This window comes from Equus quagga, chromosome 5 (assembly GCF_021613505.1).
Source record: "Equus quagga isolate Etosha38 chromosome 5, UCLA_HA_Equagga_1.0, whole genome shotgun sequence".
NCBI classification, from domain to species: domain Eukaryota; kingdom Metazoa; phylum Chordata; class Mammalia; order Perissodactyla; family Equidae; genus Equus; species Equus quagga.
The window spans coordinates 8962320-8976940 of NC_060271.1; the positions used below are offsets into that span (position 1 = coordinate 8962320).

The following is a 14621-nucleotide window of genomic DNA, read 5'->3' on the forward strand; positions in this document are numbered from 1 at the left end:
TCACAGAAACCCCCACCCCTTTGCCCCCACAAGAGTGACAGGACCGCGTGGAGCTTATGAGCCCTGACCAAGGGCCAGCTCCATCACTCACCAGCTGCAGGACATTGGGCAAGTAATTTGATCTTGATAAGTCTCAGTTTCTTTACTAGTAAAAAAGGGAAAAATTCTCCTTTGATGGGTTATTGTAAAGAACTGAGATAATAGATTTAATGTGTCTAGCACATACCTAGAATTTAGTAGATACTTAGTAAATACTATTATGTGATGAGTCATACAGGCTTTTGTGGGCCAGCCTGGGACTTTAGCCCCTGTTGGGACACACCTTTTACTTTTACCACACATCACACATCAGGAACACTTCCAGTGAGCGCTTACAGAGGCACTGTCCTCCCCCGCCAGCCTGGTGGGATGTGGGTCATCCTTTACCACTTCACTGCCATGAATTTCCTCTAGCACATTCCTACAGATTCCCCTGCTTCACATCCACAGAGTACTTTCTATTTTCCAAAGTGACTTCACAAGGCTCCTCTCAGCAATTCTCCCAAGGTGGTAAGGAGGCACTGTCATTCCTCACAGAGGGGCGGCAAGACAAGGGCTGGGGGCTGCCCCTTCCCACAGTACTCGCAGGTTCCTTCACCGGTTCACAGCCAGGGCTTGGCCAGAGCAGGGTGGGAGGAACAGCACGGCCTGGGGAAAAATGTTTCCTGAATTATCCAGCAACACCGTGCCCCTTGTCTGACCCGCCATGGTACAGAAAAGGGAGAGGACTTGGGAAACACGATAAAGGCACGATCTCGGGTGTTATGAGGAGGGTAAGATGAGAGGAAAGCCATCTTCCTCTGTCCTGCAAGGTGCTCCTTTAGGAAAACACTAGCGTTAGAAGATAAGTGTTCACTCATTCACCCCCTTCCTGAGCACCTCCTGTGTGCCAGGCCCTGTGCCGGGTGCTGGGAGAGTCTTTGCTTAAGGATCCCACAGTCCATCGAGGGAAGTAAGCAAAGGAAGAGTGCAATGCAGGGCTGCTCCTGACAGGGGGGCCTCACTACCCACTCCCAGCATTTCCTTCCTTGTGGAGGGAGCCCCCTGGAGTACCAGTCTAAGCCTCTTTGTACCCTCTCACCCCCTCTTCTCCAGGGGAAATGGAGTGGCCTCTCTGAATAGGCTTCAAGAAAGGCAATGGTCATGTGAGCCTCAGATGCTGCCTACTTCCTCCCTTCTGGGAGTCAGATGCCAGCCGGAAGCACACTTTCTGTTCCAGGCTCTAAGTTCTATGGGAGCAGGCTATGCTCTCATATGGGGAAGCCTGTGGGGTCCAGAGCATCTGTGACAGGGTGTGTCAGTCTGTCAAAGTATGGGGTTCCATGTTAGGAAGCCCATTGTGTCCATGGAATCCATCTGGGCCTTAATTAGTAAGAACATGACCTTAGGATTCCATACGCTTTTCTCTTTTGTCTCGTGTGTTAATTGATTTAGAACTTAGATGTGGAAAACAGAGGTGTCATTTGTTGGGCCCTTTTGAAATACAATAAGGATCTCTACGTTGACTGGATGTTTTCACGAGCTACGCATTCTATTCACAAAACTGTTAATCTCTACAACTACGGTTCATGGTAAGTGGAAATAAAGGTGACAAGTGACTCTATCCTTGACACACCTTGAAATCTGTTTCACAGAACTTCTTGCTAGAATTGGCCTCAAAGGTTCAGGACAGGATCCAAGACAGCTGGCCACCCACCTTACACATTTCCAATGAGAGGAAGCTCACTCCCTTGTGAGACATCCTACACCATCACTGATTACTGGAAAGTTCTTCCTTCTACTAGGTTCAAACCTGTTTCCCCATAGCTTCGATCCTTCTCCTATTTCTATTTTAGCTGCACACACTAGGGGCATCCTTCCTGTTCTCATTACCGCTCATCTGGTGGGTCTCACTGACAGGTACCACCTAGAGCACCAGGCAACTGTATTTTGAGACAGGCCACTCTGAAGAAGTTCTCATTTATGTTACTTTAACTGAAATTGAGCATCTATTCTGGAATGGAGACAGACTTTAAGAGCAAGGGCTTTGGGGTTGGAGAGAGATGGATTTAAATCCTAACCACTTACTAGCTGTGTGCCCTTGGGGTAAGTTACTTAAACTTTCCGAGCCGTATCACTTGAATAATAGTTTAGAAGCTTTTTAACAGAGCTGTTGGAGCGTTAAACAAGCTAACGCATGTAAGATTTCTAGGCACCATGCCTGGCACACAGTAAGTGCTCAATGAACAGCGGCTTTGATATGACTGCTATGTTCTTAGGCCTTATGCTAGACACTGGGGGCACAGACATGACTACAACAGTCCCTGATGTGCAAGGATGTTAATCTAGCAGGAGACACACACAGAGACTGATCATTTCAGATCAGGCCGCAGATTTTCTGGAATCTGTTGTAACACCCTCCTCTCAGAGTAAGCACAAACTCCCCAAGCATACAGATCCCTGGGGGACACTCATTCCAAAAAGACTAGGAAAGCGGCAGCAGAGAACAGACTCTGGTGCTGCCAGGGCATTCTAGGAGCAAACCCTCCCAGGGACCTCTGATCTCACCTCCAGGAGTAGGGAGAGAAGAAAGAAGCCAGCTGGCTCCTAGAAACAAAAGCTTTGATTGTGAGAATTGGCTTCCCCTGTGCCTGTGACTGCAGCCCTGCCCACAGGCAGGACAGGTGTCTGCTTACGAGGCCCTACGCCTCATATTTCCTCCACCCACCACCTGACACAGGATAATTTTTTTAATTATGGTCAAGACCCGATAGTAACGTTTCTAATGATTTCTGATCATGCCACCTCTTCCTGCTCAAAACCTTCAAAAGTTCTCCAGCACCTTGTGATGAAAATTCAAACCCCATCCCTGAGCATTCAAGGCCCTCTGGGATCTGACCCAATTTCTTATCTCCTGTTAACCCCTTCCTGCCCCCTATGACTCAGTTCCCACAAAAAAAGGTCAGTTTTCTGAATATGCACTTAAAGTTTCTACTTCTGTGTCTTTGTTTTTGCTATTTGTTCACCATCACGGCAAAATGAACTCCTGTGCATCCTGCCAGGCCCAGCCTGAATGTTGCCTCCTCCATGAGGTCCAGGCACAAACGACTGCCCTCTCCTTGGATCCTGCAGATGATAGCCATTTCAACGGCAGCAGCTATCACACCCTGCCTCCCATCAAAGCCATCTGTGCTAATACTTCATCTGCCAGAATAGCCTGAGCGCTCTGGTGGACTCAGTGGACCCTGCGGTATCTAGTCTCAAAGTCTTATGTGGGGCAGGAGCTCAATAAATACTCTCTGAATTGAAATGAAAACGTATAATATACTGTATGCAATGGATTTTAGCTCCTTTCCCAGGAGCTGACTCTGATGTGGAGAAGGAGCTAGAGGGAATCATGGAGTTGAAGAGGTTCCAAGAAGATCGTGAGAGTATCTGGCACACAGTAGGCTGGATAAATGTTTCTTTTTTAAAAAAAATGGTGTGGTGATAGATTTATGTGCCTTATAACTTCTTTTAAAAAGTAAGTTTAAAAATTTTCGAGGGGGCTTACTTAGTACGAGGATCTCACTGTCTGTCTAGTGGCCCCCAGAAGAGAAAGACGTCCTAAAGGTTTCATGGCCCAGTTAGTGGAAGAGCTGGTCCTGGGATCAGGGTTTCAGATACTCAGTCTCCTCACTACACTGCAACTCCTGACTCTTGCTTTATGAAAGACTGATAAGATTACCGTGGCCGCCTGGAAGCTCCATACTCCTTTCCACCATACAAAGCCTTTACATATGCTGGCTGAGGCTTAGTAAGACTCATTCTGTACTTTCGTATGCAACTCTGAAACATGTAGATGGGAAAAAGTCTCCCCCTTTCCTCATGGAATTTTCACCTTAGGGGTCATCTTGTTCACTGTCATCCTCATTCTGGGAAGCACTACTTGGACCAACCCACTATAAGCCATGATCACCTACAAGTGAGATATTATTAGTTCCACTTTCCAGATGACAAACTCTGGCTCAGTGAGGTCAAGTACTTGTCCAAGGTCACAGAGCCAAACAAACTAAGACAAAGCTGGATATGACTCCAAATTCTGGGATCGTTCCACTATACCAGGCTAACGTGGACAGTGAAATAAAAGCTGTGTGCTTGGCACAAATGGCTACTTTTCCTGGAAAGTTACCGAGCTGGAAAGATCATGCTATAATATTTTATTAGTTAGACTGTTAGAGTTGGAAGGAACCATTCTGCAGTTGAGAAAGTAAGTCCAGAAAAGTAAGCTGCCCAAGGTCACCCTAGTAGTTTTTGACAGAGCTGGGACTTGATTCTCCATCTTAACTCAGAGCTCCTTTGAATGGACATCAGGGGGAAGGGAAGAGGGATGTGGCTCTATGATCTTTGATAGAGCAACTGATTTGCCCAGGAGCTTCATGATAACCATGGAGAAGTGATTCTTTATTCACCTGGGCGACTGATGTTCTAGGCCAGCAATGTCCAAGACAACTTTCTGGGATCATGAAAATGTTCTAGAACTGTGCTGTTCAATCATGGTAGCCGCTAGCTACCTGTGGCTACTGAGCACTTCAAACCTGCCTAGTGTAACTTAGAATCTGATCTTTTTATTTAATTTTAATTAATTTAAATTCAAATATAAATAGCCATATGTGGCTAATGGCTACTGTATTGGACAGAACAGCTCAAGGCTCAGAAACAACACAAAGTTACAGCATCTCAGAACTAGAAGGGGCCTTTAGGATCGTTTTGTCAGACTGCAGACTGGTATAGGAATCCCTTCTACATCATCCCTAATGACTCCACTTGATGTCTGTGATAATCAGGGACTCACTACCACCCAAGGCAAATGTTCTACCCTGACAGCTGCATAGCTTCTCTTTGCAGATTACTGAAATATAGGATTGAGCTTCAGAGTAACCGTAGACTATTTTTTCCTAGAGAATAGAGAAGCAACCACTGTGGGGTGAATATATGACTGTAGCACCATCTTTGCCACCTTCCTCATTTGCCTCTGGACAGCCTATAGAGTGTCAGGTCTTTTTAAAACACAGAGCTGAGAATGGGATGCAAGACACTAGGGATGGGTTGACCAGAGTGGACAAGAAAGGACCACTCTTTCCTGTGAATTGGAGTCCACAACTCTCCTAACACATCCAAGGTGTACTGAGCTTGTTTTTTTTTTTTAAGCGCTCACATCAACTGTTGGCTTCTTTTATACTTGTAGACAGCCAAAACCCCCAAGCCCCTTTCCACACACTTCTGAAAACCTAGGTGTCTTCCCAATCTGTACCTGTCTAATTCTCTTTTGTAATGCAGACGCAGGACACTGTGGATGACCTTTAAAATACTGGGATCATATCAACCTCACTGGGCAGAGAGAGCAGGGGAACTGTATTTCCATCTCTCAAACTCCTACACCCGTATCTGAAATTATTCACTGAAAGGAAGTTAACAGGGCACTGGGAAACAGAGCAGCCAAACAGCCTCTCTCTCAGGAAAGAGCAGCCCGGTACAACTGGGGTGGATGGGTCTCCAGTTTCCACTGGTGTTGCCATGTGCCCTCTCTTGGCTCCTTGGGGATTCAGTGATCCAGCCGCCCCTGCTGACCTTGGCAGGGAAGCACTCCCACAGCGGCTCTGACTATAGCCACACGGGGGAGGACAGAAAAATGCCTTTTTATTATTAACAAGACTGAGGGAGGCAGTCTATCATTTCTGGGTTGGGTGGTATCTGTCAGCAAAAAAATGAGCTGCTAACTCTCTGGGAAGCATTAAGAGCAGTGATAGGAGAAATAATTGCTTATGCCGAGTGCAAAGAAAAGATGCCTCAGCGGAATGGAGGCCTTTAGCAAGGCAGGTGGATCCAGGCGGAGGGAGGGAGGGAGGCACAGCTCCCTGATGAACCCTGGAGAGAGAAAGCAGCGGGAGGGGCAAAGTGGAACCCGCAAAACTTAAGTGTGGAAAGATCCCCTGGAGGCACAGGCAGTGCTATTGGAAGAATAAAGCGAAAATGGAGAAATGGCTAAGCAGCATGACAGCACAGACGGGTGGGATGAAGGAGTTCATCCTCCTGCCCGGCAAAGGGAGGTTTTTCCCTTCCGAAAGCCTTCACTCATGCACATCTTCCCCTTCTCTAGTCCTGCTCCCTCCGGAACTGGGCTGCTGCCTCATGATAAAGCTTTTTCTTCTTCTCTCACCTCCTTTCCGGACTGAGTGCCAAGCCTCCTGGGTTCACTTGGAGTGGCAGAAGCAGTCTTTTTGTCCCCTCATCCCCGACCTAGTCCTGAAAACACTCACACCTCCAGTTTGCACAAGAGCTGTGCTCTGGGAATGTTTTTTTAATGCCATATCTTTATAATGTGAGTAATAGCTTAACGAAATTATTAGAAAAAGACAAGACACAAAATCATTTGTAAACATGTAATGCAATGAGACAAGGAAGGAAATATTTAAAAATGTTAAAGGCACTGAGTTGGGAATGTCTGATATTGCCTTCATTATACGATAATGTATTTTCCAAATTATTTATAAATAAGCAGGCCTTTTAAAATGAGTTTAAAAAGCACCTAATAGAGCTATGAAAACCAATGTCTAAGGCTGATAAAAACCTACCACGGCAGCCTGTAAGTCACTGGTTTCATTCACCAAACACTCCAAATGACACACCGTTGCCAGATGAACCTTCTTGGGACTTTGAGCAGATCCCTGTCCCGCTCAAACTTTGCACAGCTTCCTACTCCCCATCCCCCTACCCCAAATCAAATGGGAACCCCCGCAGCTCCATGACCATCCCCAGCTCACTGCATTAGAGTTGGTCCTTTGCATGTCTATGACCCCCGTGAGATAGGAGCTTCTGGAGGGAGAGCAGCGAACGTTTCTCTAATCCTGCTCCTCAAACTCAGGTTAAAACCCAAACAGGTGTCCACTCCTCTGAAAAGTTTAGTAGGAGTGATTCCAAATCCTCACATTCCATTTAGAATCACTGTTTACTGAAGGTTCTCAGTGTAACTTGAACATCAATTCAAACCTTTGGTAAACATATCCCTCTTTTGAAGGGACTACAGAGCTATCTAATTTTCTTTGTTCCTAATTAATGTGACAAAGAGCTGAACCAATGCAACTGAATTCAACGGACTGCTGTTTAGCAAGAGGCTGGAATTACAGTGCAAATTCAGAAGCTGCTCTCTTAGACTCATGGAGAGGTTCAGGACTGGGACAGGCATCCGGTGTGGGGTCAAAGAGTACCAGGAATCTATTTCCAGAATCCACAGCCATTTCCCCCAATGCTTCCCAGAGTCTAAAGTGATCTCTGTTGGAGACACATGTTGGGGGGAAGCCCTAAGAAGAACAAATCATCTCCACTGGGTTCAGTGCTGAAATACTGAGAAAAGACCCAGTTTCCCAATTGGGGAGCCAGGCTGCTCTGGCAGGCTAGAGAGCGTAAGCCCTTGCTCCATACCCCATGCCTCTCTGAGACACATGGATGGGATCTCCAGAGCACTGCCATCTCTGAGGCATCTAAATTCCAGGACTTAGCACAGAACCTGGAAAGCAGGGGTCTGAGGAAAAGCCATCTGAAGTCAGGTCTGTCCCAGGTTGATGGCAGAAGCCCCGAATCACAAGTCTGTTTACTGAAGAACCTGGAGGAGCCACACAATTCATTCGTTTGCTTTTTAGATCTCCTTCCCATGGAGAGTAACCCATGTGTGTGCAGAGCCAAATACACACCTACACACTCTCACAGAATGCACGTGCTGCTGAGCAAAGAGGCAGTGTGACATTCTAACACTTACGACCTACTACTGCCAGAGTTATTTTTAAAACAGGTTTTTCTTACTCCAAATCTCACCAACTGTGTGATGCTGGGTAAGTCTCTAACCTCTTTGGGCCTCAGTTTCCTCATTTGTATAAAGGAGAGAATAGCACCTTCTTACAGGGCTATTTTGAGGTTAGAGCCGAAGTGTGCAGAGCACATAGCCTGAGGGATGTTTCAGGGATTAAACGCTATCAAGCCTGTAAAGGGTTAGAATACTGCTGGACGCAGAGTAAATATTCAATATAAAGTAGCATTAGTATTTTCAATTATTATTATTTTTATTTCTTTTCAAGTTCATGCTCACATATTATGCAGCTCTTCTTCTGGCAGAATCCTTCACAGGACCTTTGGATGCTAACTCAGCTCAAGTGCTGGCCACTTGTGTGCCTTTGGACAAGTCACTTCATCTCTGAGCCTGATCTCCAAGAGGGGTGGGAACCTGGCCACTTCCTCCCACTAAAGAAATTAGAATCCAAAGAACAACTCCTCTGCAGTCACGTGTTCACAAACATGTGCTAGGGGGTTCTGAGGAGATTTTTGTAATGCATGCTTCCAAAGAAGATACTTGCTTTTTCCAGACAGGCAAGTTCTCTGCAGTCATCCACACCACTCACAGGTGCTTACCTAACGGATCATGCTCCTTCTCTGCTTTGATGCTGTGTCTACACCAAGATTGTATTCTTCTTGAGGACAGAGGCCTGGCCTTGCCCTCCACATGCCCTCAGTATTCGCACACAGTCACACTACATACCCCTTAATAAAGGGGAAATGAGTATCTGTCAATAGGGAACCATCATTCGTGGGCACCTTCAGCTAGGAGCCCAGTAATGAAGCATTCACGTTCAATAGACAAAAGAGCGTTTGTGGATGTAAATTTGAGTTCAGAGGCTGCAAACTGCTTGTTTACAGGGTGACTATTAAGTTTCATTTGGCGTTCCTACATAAGGCTTTAAAATTTTTTGAGTTGGTTTCCAATCTTTAAAAATTGGGAGATTTGGCATAAAAAAATCTAGATTTCGGTTACTATTGAATAACTGGAAGATCTGGCAACAATCTCGGCTTAAACAATCAGCAGTAGCTGAAGAATAGCTGCGCTTTTTACTGCTCTCCAGGTCACTACAGTCTCTACGACTCCCTCAAGGCTTTCCAGAACTATCCCTGGATCTAACTGTTAATCATTAACCTTCAAAGTTTAGGAATTAACCCTTGCTTTGCTTGCATCTATGAGTGTACTACATTTAAAGTCGTGTGTTTTGCATGAAGTACTCCAGAAATGTAAAGAGGAGGGACAAACTTGACCAAAGTCTGCAAACATTTACTGGATGGCTCCGAGGAGATCTCTGTAACGCATGCTTCCAAAGAAGATACTTGGTTTTTCCAGATACGCAAGTTATCTATTCTTTCAAGGGAGTCAGAGCAAAGAGATAAATCTCATGTCACTTATCAAAGCAAACTGAAGCAGAAGAAGTAAATAGTGGCCTGAAAGGCAGAAAAGCAATTTTAAAAAATTAATAAATGATGAGACTATTAACAGCACACAAAAAGGGTTTGCTTTTTTCTCCTCTTTAATATGATTTTTACCTTAAACACTGTGTCCCTTTAGGAAAGGGAAGAAAAGTTAATAAAGGAACCTATCACTCAAACTTAATTTTTAGTATGGCAAATAAACTGTTTTAATGAAAGGGTTGAAATCCCCAGGTTTGCACATTAAATTTTCATTTGTAGTAGAGAATGGAAATTATTGATTCAGCCGTGGCATCATGCATTTTGAATCCTACCGTGCCTCAGAAGCCGGGTGCAAATGTGTCGGCAGCATTTTGACACAGGGTGAGCACAGGGTGGGTAAGGGTGTGGGGAAAGGGATACAGAGATGAGAAGGAGGCAGACTGGCTCTTCACATAAAGAAAATAATCAATGTTCCTTGTCTCTAAGATCCACTTAGACAAGCACTGATGGCATGAAGGGCCAGGGGGTGCATTCTGAGATCAGAAAAGCCAGGTCCACTCAGTCTTTTGGGAAATCCCAACGGCTTCATGGAATACTTTAAAAAAAAGCAGAATGGATGGCTGATGATTTGATCCTAAGCTCTTGGGGAGGTTTGATTTTCAAGAAAACTGTAGAGGAAAGAAAAGTACCTTTCTCAGTTCAAGGTCACGGTGTCCATCAAGGGAAGAGTAAATATCTGACATTCTAATGCTGAACTGACTAGCTCAGAAAAATCAATCAAACCCACAAATACAGCTCTCAACCTGGTGTGGCCTCATCAGAGTCGGGTGACATGCACATCCCATCTTTAAGTAAAGCATGAAAACAGGTATGTTTTTCCTTTGAAAGAAATTAATCCTCCTGCCTCTCAGAGGACTACCCCATAATTAAACAACTCTCATTTATTTCCCCCTTAGAGAACTCATAGGGATTGATTCTAAGCTGAGACTGAGGCAAGCTGAATCAAGCCCATTTTGGGGTCTTTGTGTACAACCGATTCTATGAGATCAGGGAAGCAATCATTTTCAGAAATAAGCTAAACTCAGTTGCAAAAGTAAAGCTCCTTGAAAGGATGGGAGGGAGGGAAAGAAAGAGACAAGAAAGGAAGGAAGGAAGGAAGCAAGAAGGGAAGGAAGGAAGAAGGGAGGGAAGGAAAGAAGGAAGAAAGGAAAGGAGGAGGGAAAGAAAGAGGGAAAGAAGGAAAGAAAGGCAATCACAAAATATATTCCCAAAAAGAGAAGGTTCTGTTTTGTTTTTGTTTTGATTACCTCCCAGCTAAGATTATCTTACACCAGTAGCCTCCTCTGTCAGTCTGGATGTTGGAAAAGTAGCTCTGCTGAACTAAAAAGTTTTGGTTTTGTTTTCAGACACTGAGAGCTGGTACCATCTATAGATTTCCATTCTGGGAGAGGTTTCTCTTTTGTCCTACTTTGCGTCAGACCTGCTGTTGTGAGGATAAGGGTACCCAGGAGACACCTCCTTGTGGTTTAATAGGCTATGAAGGATGGGACTCATTAATCGGCTGGCAGCTGCCCCGAAACAGGACGCTGCCTGGAGGTGGAGGAAGAAAGGGAAGGGAGGCTGAGGCAGGCTCCGTCCAGGAGACCACCACTGGCTCTCAGAGGGGCACCTTGAAGCAAACAGCACTGCCTCCTAAAGGATCTCCACAAGGTGAAGTCTGAACCGAGAGAGTGACAATCCAGCCCCAGAAACCTCTGTCTGGAGGAGCAGGCTCTGGGTAACTGTTTTTCCTTTTCAACTTAAAACAACCCCTCCTAAGATATTATCTACTGGTCTATTATTTTTGGATTGCTAGAATGTTACTTTTTCTGTCATTCCTTTACTAAGCTCCCATCAATTTTATAGTACCCGTCCCTATTACACTAGTGTGTTTATTTATAACTCATTTTTTCCTTTTGAGTCTAGGTTAGGAAGATTCTCTCAGCCCTTAGGTAACGCCAAGCTGCTTGGCCTGGCACACAGGCCCCTGCCCACCTCCCATCCTCATCTTTTCATCACCTCCCCACCCAAACTTAGGCCATATTCTTCTATATGCTGTTCCCCACTCATAAGGTTTATGCACATTTTCACAGCTTTGCATGTGCTCTGCCCTCTGTCTGGAACAGGTTCCCTGCCTCATTTTCCTCCTGTGGTTCAGTTCTGGGCATCTTTGCAGACTCGGGCTCACAGGCATTTTTGGTGGGGCAGTCATCCCTGACACCCCATCTGCCCTCTGGATTGGAGGTCCCACAGCTTGTGGTCCCTTCCCTCTACTCAGCCCTCACCTCACTCTTCTGTAATGCTCTGCGTCCCCTGCTGAGTACAGAGGAAGGTAAATGTCTTTTGAATAAAGAACACCACTTCCAGCTCCCTCATAGCCTGGATTTATTAGATCAAAGAGATGAAATTTAACGAAGGCCTTCTGAATCAGGAGCCAGCATATCACCTCTTACCTTTATGGTTTTGGTCTGGAGTCTGAGTCCATTTAAAGTGTTGATGGCTTTCTCTGCATCCTTTGGATCAATATAGTTAACGAATCCATACCCTAAACTCTGTCCTGTGGAAACATTTTTTAAAAGGGGGGGGGGGGAGGGGGAGAGAGAGAGAGAGAGAGAGAGAGAGGGCTCAGTATCTTTATAGAGGTAACACTTCCCATTGCAGTGTGTCAAACCCTCTTCTACCATACGGTTCCTTTCATGCCAGAATTTACCCCCAGGATGAGAAGTTTCCAGTTCTTCCATCTCTTACTCTGGTCAGCCTTTAAACTCACAGGAGCTGCCCTAGCTGGCAATGGGTAAGTGCCCCTGCACATCCACACCATATATACACAAGTGTCCACTTAATCTGGAAGAGGCAGCACTGGATAGTGGAAAGGGAGCAGGTGTGGTTTGTTGGAAGAGATCTGAACTGGAGTCTAGGCTTTCCCTATCAGCTGTGTGACTTTGGAGCAAGGTCATTTCATCTCCTGCATTTTCCCCACATTTCTCCTCTGGAGATAACAGCACTTGCCAAAGACAGGTCTGGGAGGGTTAATGAGATATTGTATATAAAATGCTGATCAAGGACATTGCCTAGAACATAGTAGCTGCTCAACAAAAGACAGCCACACTATGCTCAGTCCTGTTAAACTGGGGCGATCACTCGATGCAGTGGCTGTGTCTGTCGCCCTGGTCATGCGGTCATGCCAGCCATGCCCACACTAGGAGGAATGTAGCAGGATCTGAGCAGCCACACCTGGAGATGGTTATAGTGAAGCCATGGCTAGAATTTAAAGCAGTTGCTACAAACGATTTGTTGCCCTTATCATCCCCCCAGCCCAGAACAACACAAAAAAGGGAGGGGGTTCCACTGGAAAGAACCGGGGAGCTCCTGACAGAAAGGGGAGAGAGCAAACATATTCTGCAAAGAGAATTTAGCTACTTTAGGTGGAGATGGCATCAACTTGTCTGCAAAGAGAGGTAGCAAGTGACAGGGCTCCCCCCTAAGTGAAATAAAAATAATGTGCTTGCGATCGTGCCACTGATTATAAATAGTCCATCAGCTCTGCCATGTGTCATCAGCCAGAAATATCATTAGGAAACTTTACATTTTCTGACATACCCTTTAAGAAACACAGAGCTTAGGGTGGCTGCAAAACCAGCTTGAACTTCCCAGGCAATGTTATTGATTTGTGGGCGGCAGCAGAGCCGAAGGGGAGGAAAATGACAGGACATCACATGTCAGGGAGGAGTGATTACATAAAGCTCTCTTTGGAATACCGGGGCCAGGGCTGGGAGACAATACAGCAAAAAGCCTGCCATGTCCTGGTGACAGGAGCCCATTTCAGCAGCCAAAAAATCTTTCCAACAGCTTCTGTTTTGCTGGTAAATGTCTGTGTTTGTGTTGGTTGTAGGAGGGAACCTGGGAAAACAAGTTGGGTTCTGGATCAGAAAATGGGTGACTTTGCTATCCTTTACAGGATGGAAGCAAGGAGAATCATGAGGAAACAATTGCATTTTTGTCCCCAAAATGAGAAACCCCAAATGGTAATATTTTCCATTAAGACATTCCTTTGTGTTTTGGAATAACAGGGTAAGAATAGGAAAGACAGGGGCAAATTTGGCCAGATATGCCCTTCACCAGCCAGACTTAGTAACTGAAGAAGGAGAGAATGCTGAGCATATTCCAGGTGCTGGGACCCTTCTCATTGCAGGTCACTGTGCATGTGTGGTGTGTGAGTCGGGGGTGTGTGTGTGTGTGTTTATGCAGGAGAGTAAGAGTGAGAGAGAATTACAAGACCCTGCCACATGTTCCGAGAAACATTTTGCAAATCCAAAAATATAAGAGACTAATTTCATTGGTTTAAAAATACCATTTATCCAAAATTTGGCTCCACCTCATCAAGCCTAACTAAGCCCTCCTAATTAAATCCATTTTCATTATGCAAATTTATTAGTCCTATTTACCTGGTATATGAGAGAGGCCTTAAAAATTGCTGTACTAAAATATTCTTACAGATTAAAGACTTGAATGTAAGACCCGAAACCATGAAACTTCTAAAATACTCTTACAATTATTTCTTTTAAACAGTCATGTACCAAGTTGAGCTGCTTTAAAGGGCATTTTTAAAGCAATAATCTCAATGATAAAGCTTATGGATGAGTTCTAGGAACGGGTCAAATAGTCTATCAAGCTAAATATGATTTGTGTAAAATTAAAATGAAATGTGAAAAAATATAGACAAAACACTTACTACTTAACTGCAAACACTGGACCTAAATCCAAATAGTTCATGATTCATCACAACGATGGAATACATGTGGAGGAATTTATCACGCCTACTAGTGGTGCATGTTCCCTGGTAAACTATCTTTCTTTCTAATTATTCACATATTTATAGAAATCTAAAATAAATACAGTGCAGCCCTGGTGGTCTAGTGGTTAAGCTTCAGTGTTCTCACCACCACGGCCCGGGTGTGTTTCCAGTTAGGGAACATCACCCGTCTGTTGGTTGTCATCCTGTGGCTGCATGTTGCTGTGATGCTGAAAGCTATGCCAGTGGTATTTCAAATACCAGCGGTGTCATCCATGGTGGACAGGTCTCAGCGGAGCTTCCAGGGTAAAAGAGACTAGTAAGAAGGATCAGGCTACACACTTCCAAAAAAAGTGGCCATGCAAACCCCGTGAATAGCAGTGGAGCATTGCCTGATACAGCACCGGAAGGTGAAAGGATGGAACAAAAAGACGGGGAATGGTTCCACTTTGCTGTACTCAGGTCTCCAGGAGTCAGATTTGACTCAATGGTACTAACAACAAAAAAT

At 45.0% G+C, this 14621-nt stretch overlaps 1 protein-coding gene across 1 annotated transcript in view; it reads right to left on the reverse strand.

Annotated features, from left to right (window-relative positions):
• The window catches only part of ELAVL4 (ELAV like RNA binding protein 4), an 85582-nt gene that overhangs the window by 11124 nt on the left and 59837 nt on the right, over positions 1–14621 (reverse strand). Inside the window, exon 3 of the mRNA XM_046660146.1 lies at positions 11775–11878. Within this exon, the coding sequence (XP_046516102.1) occupies positions 11775–11878 (104 nt within the window). The remainder of the gene's footprint in view (positions 1–11774; positions 11879–14621) is intronic.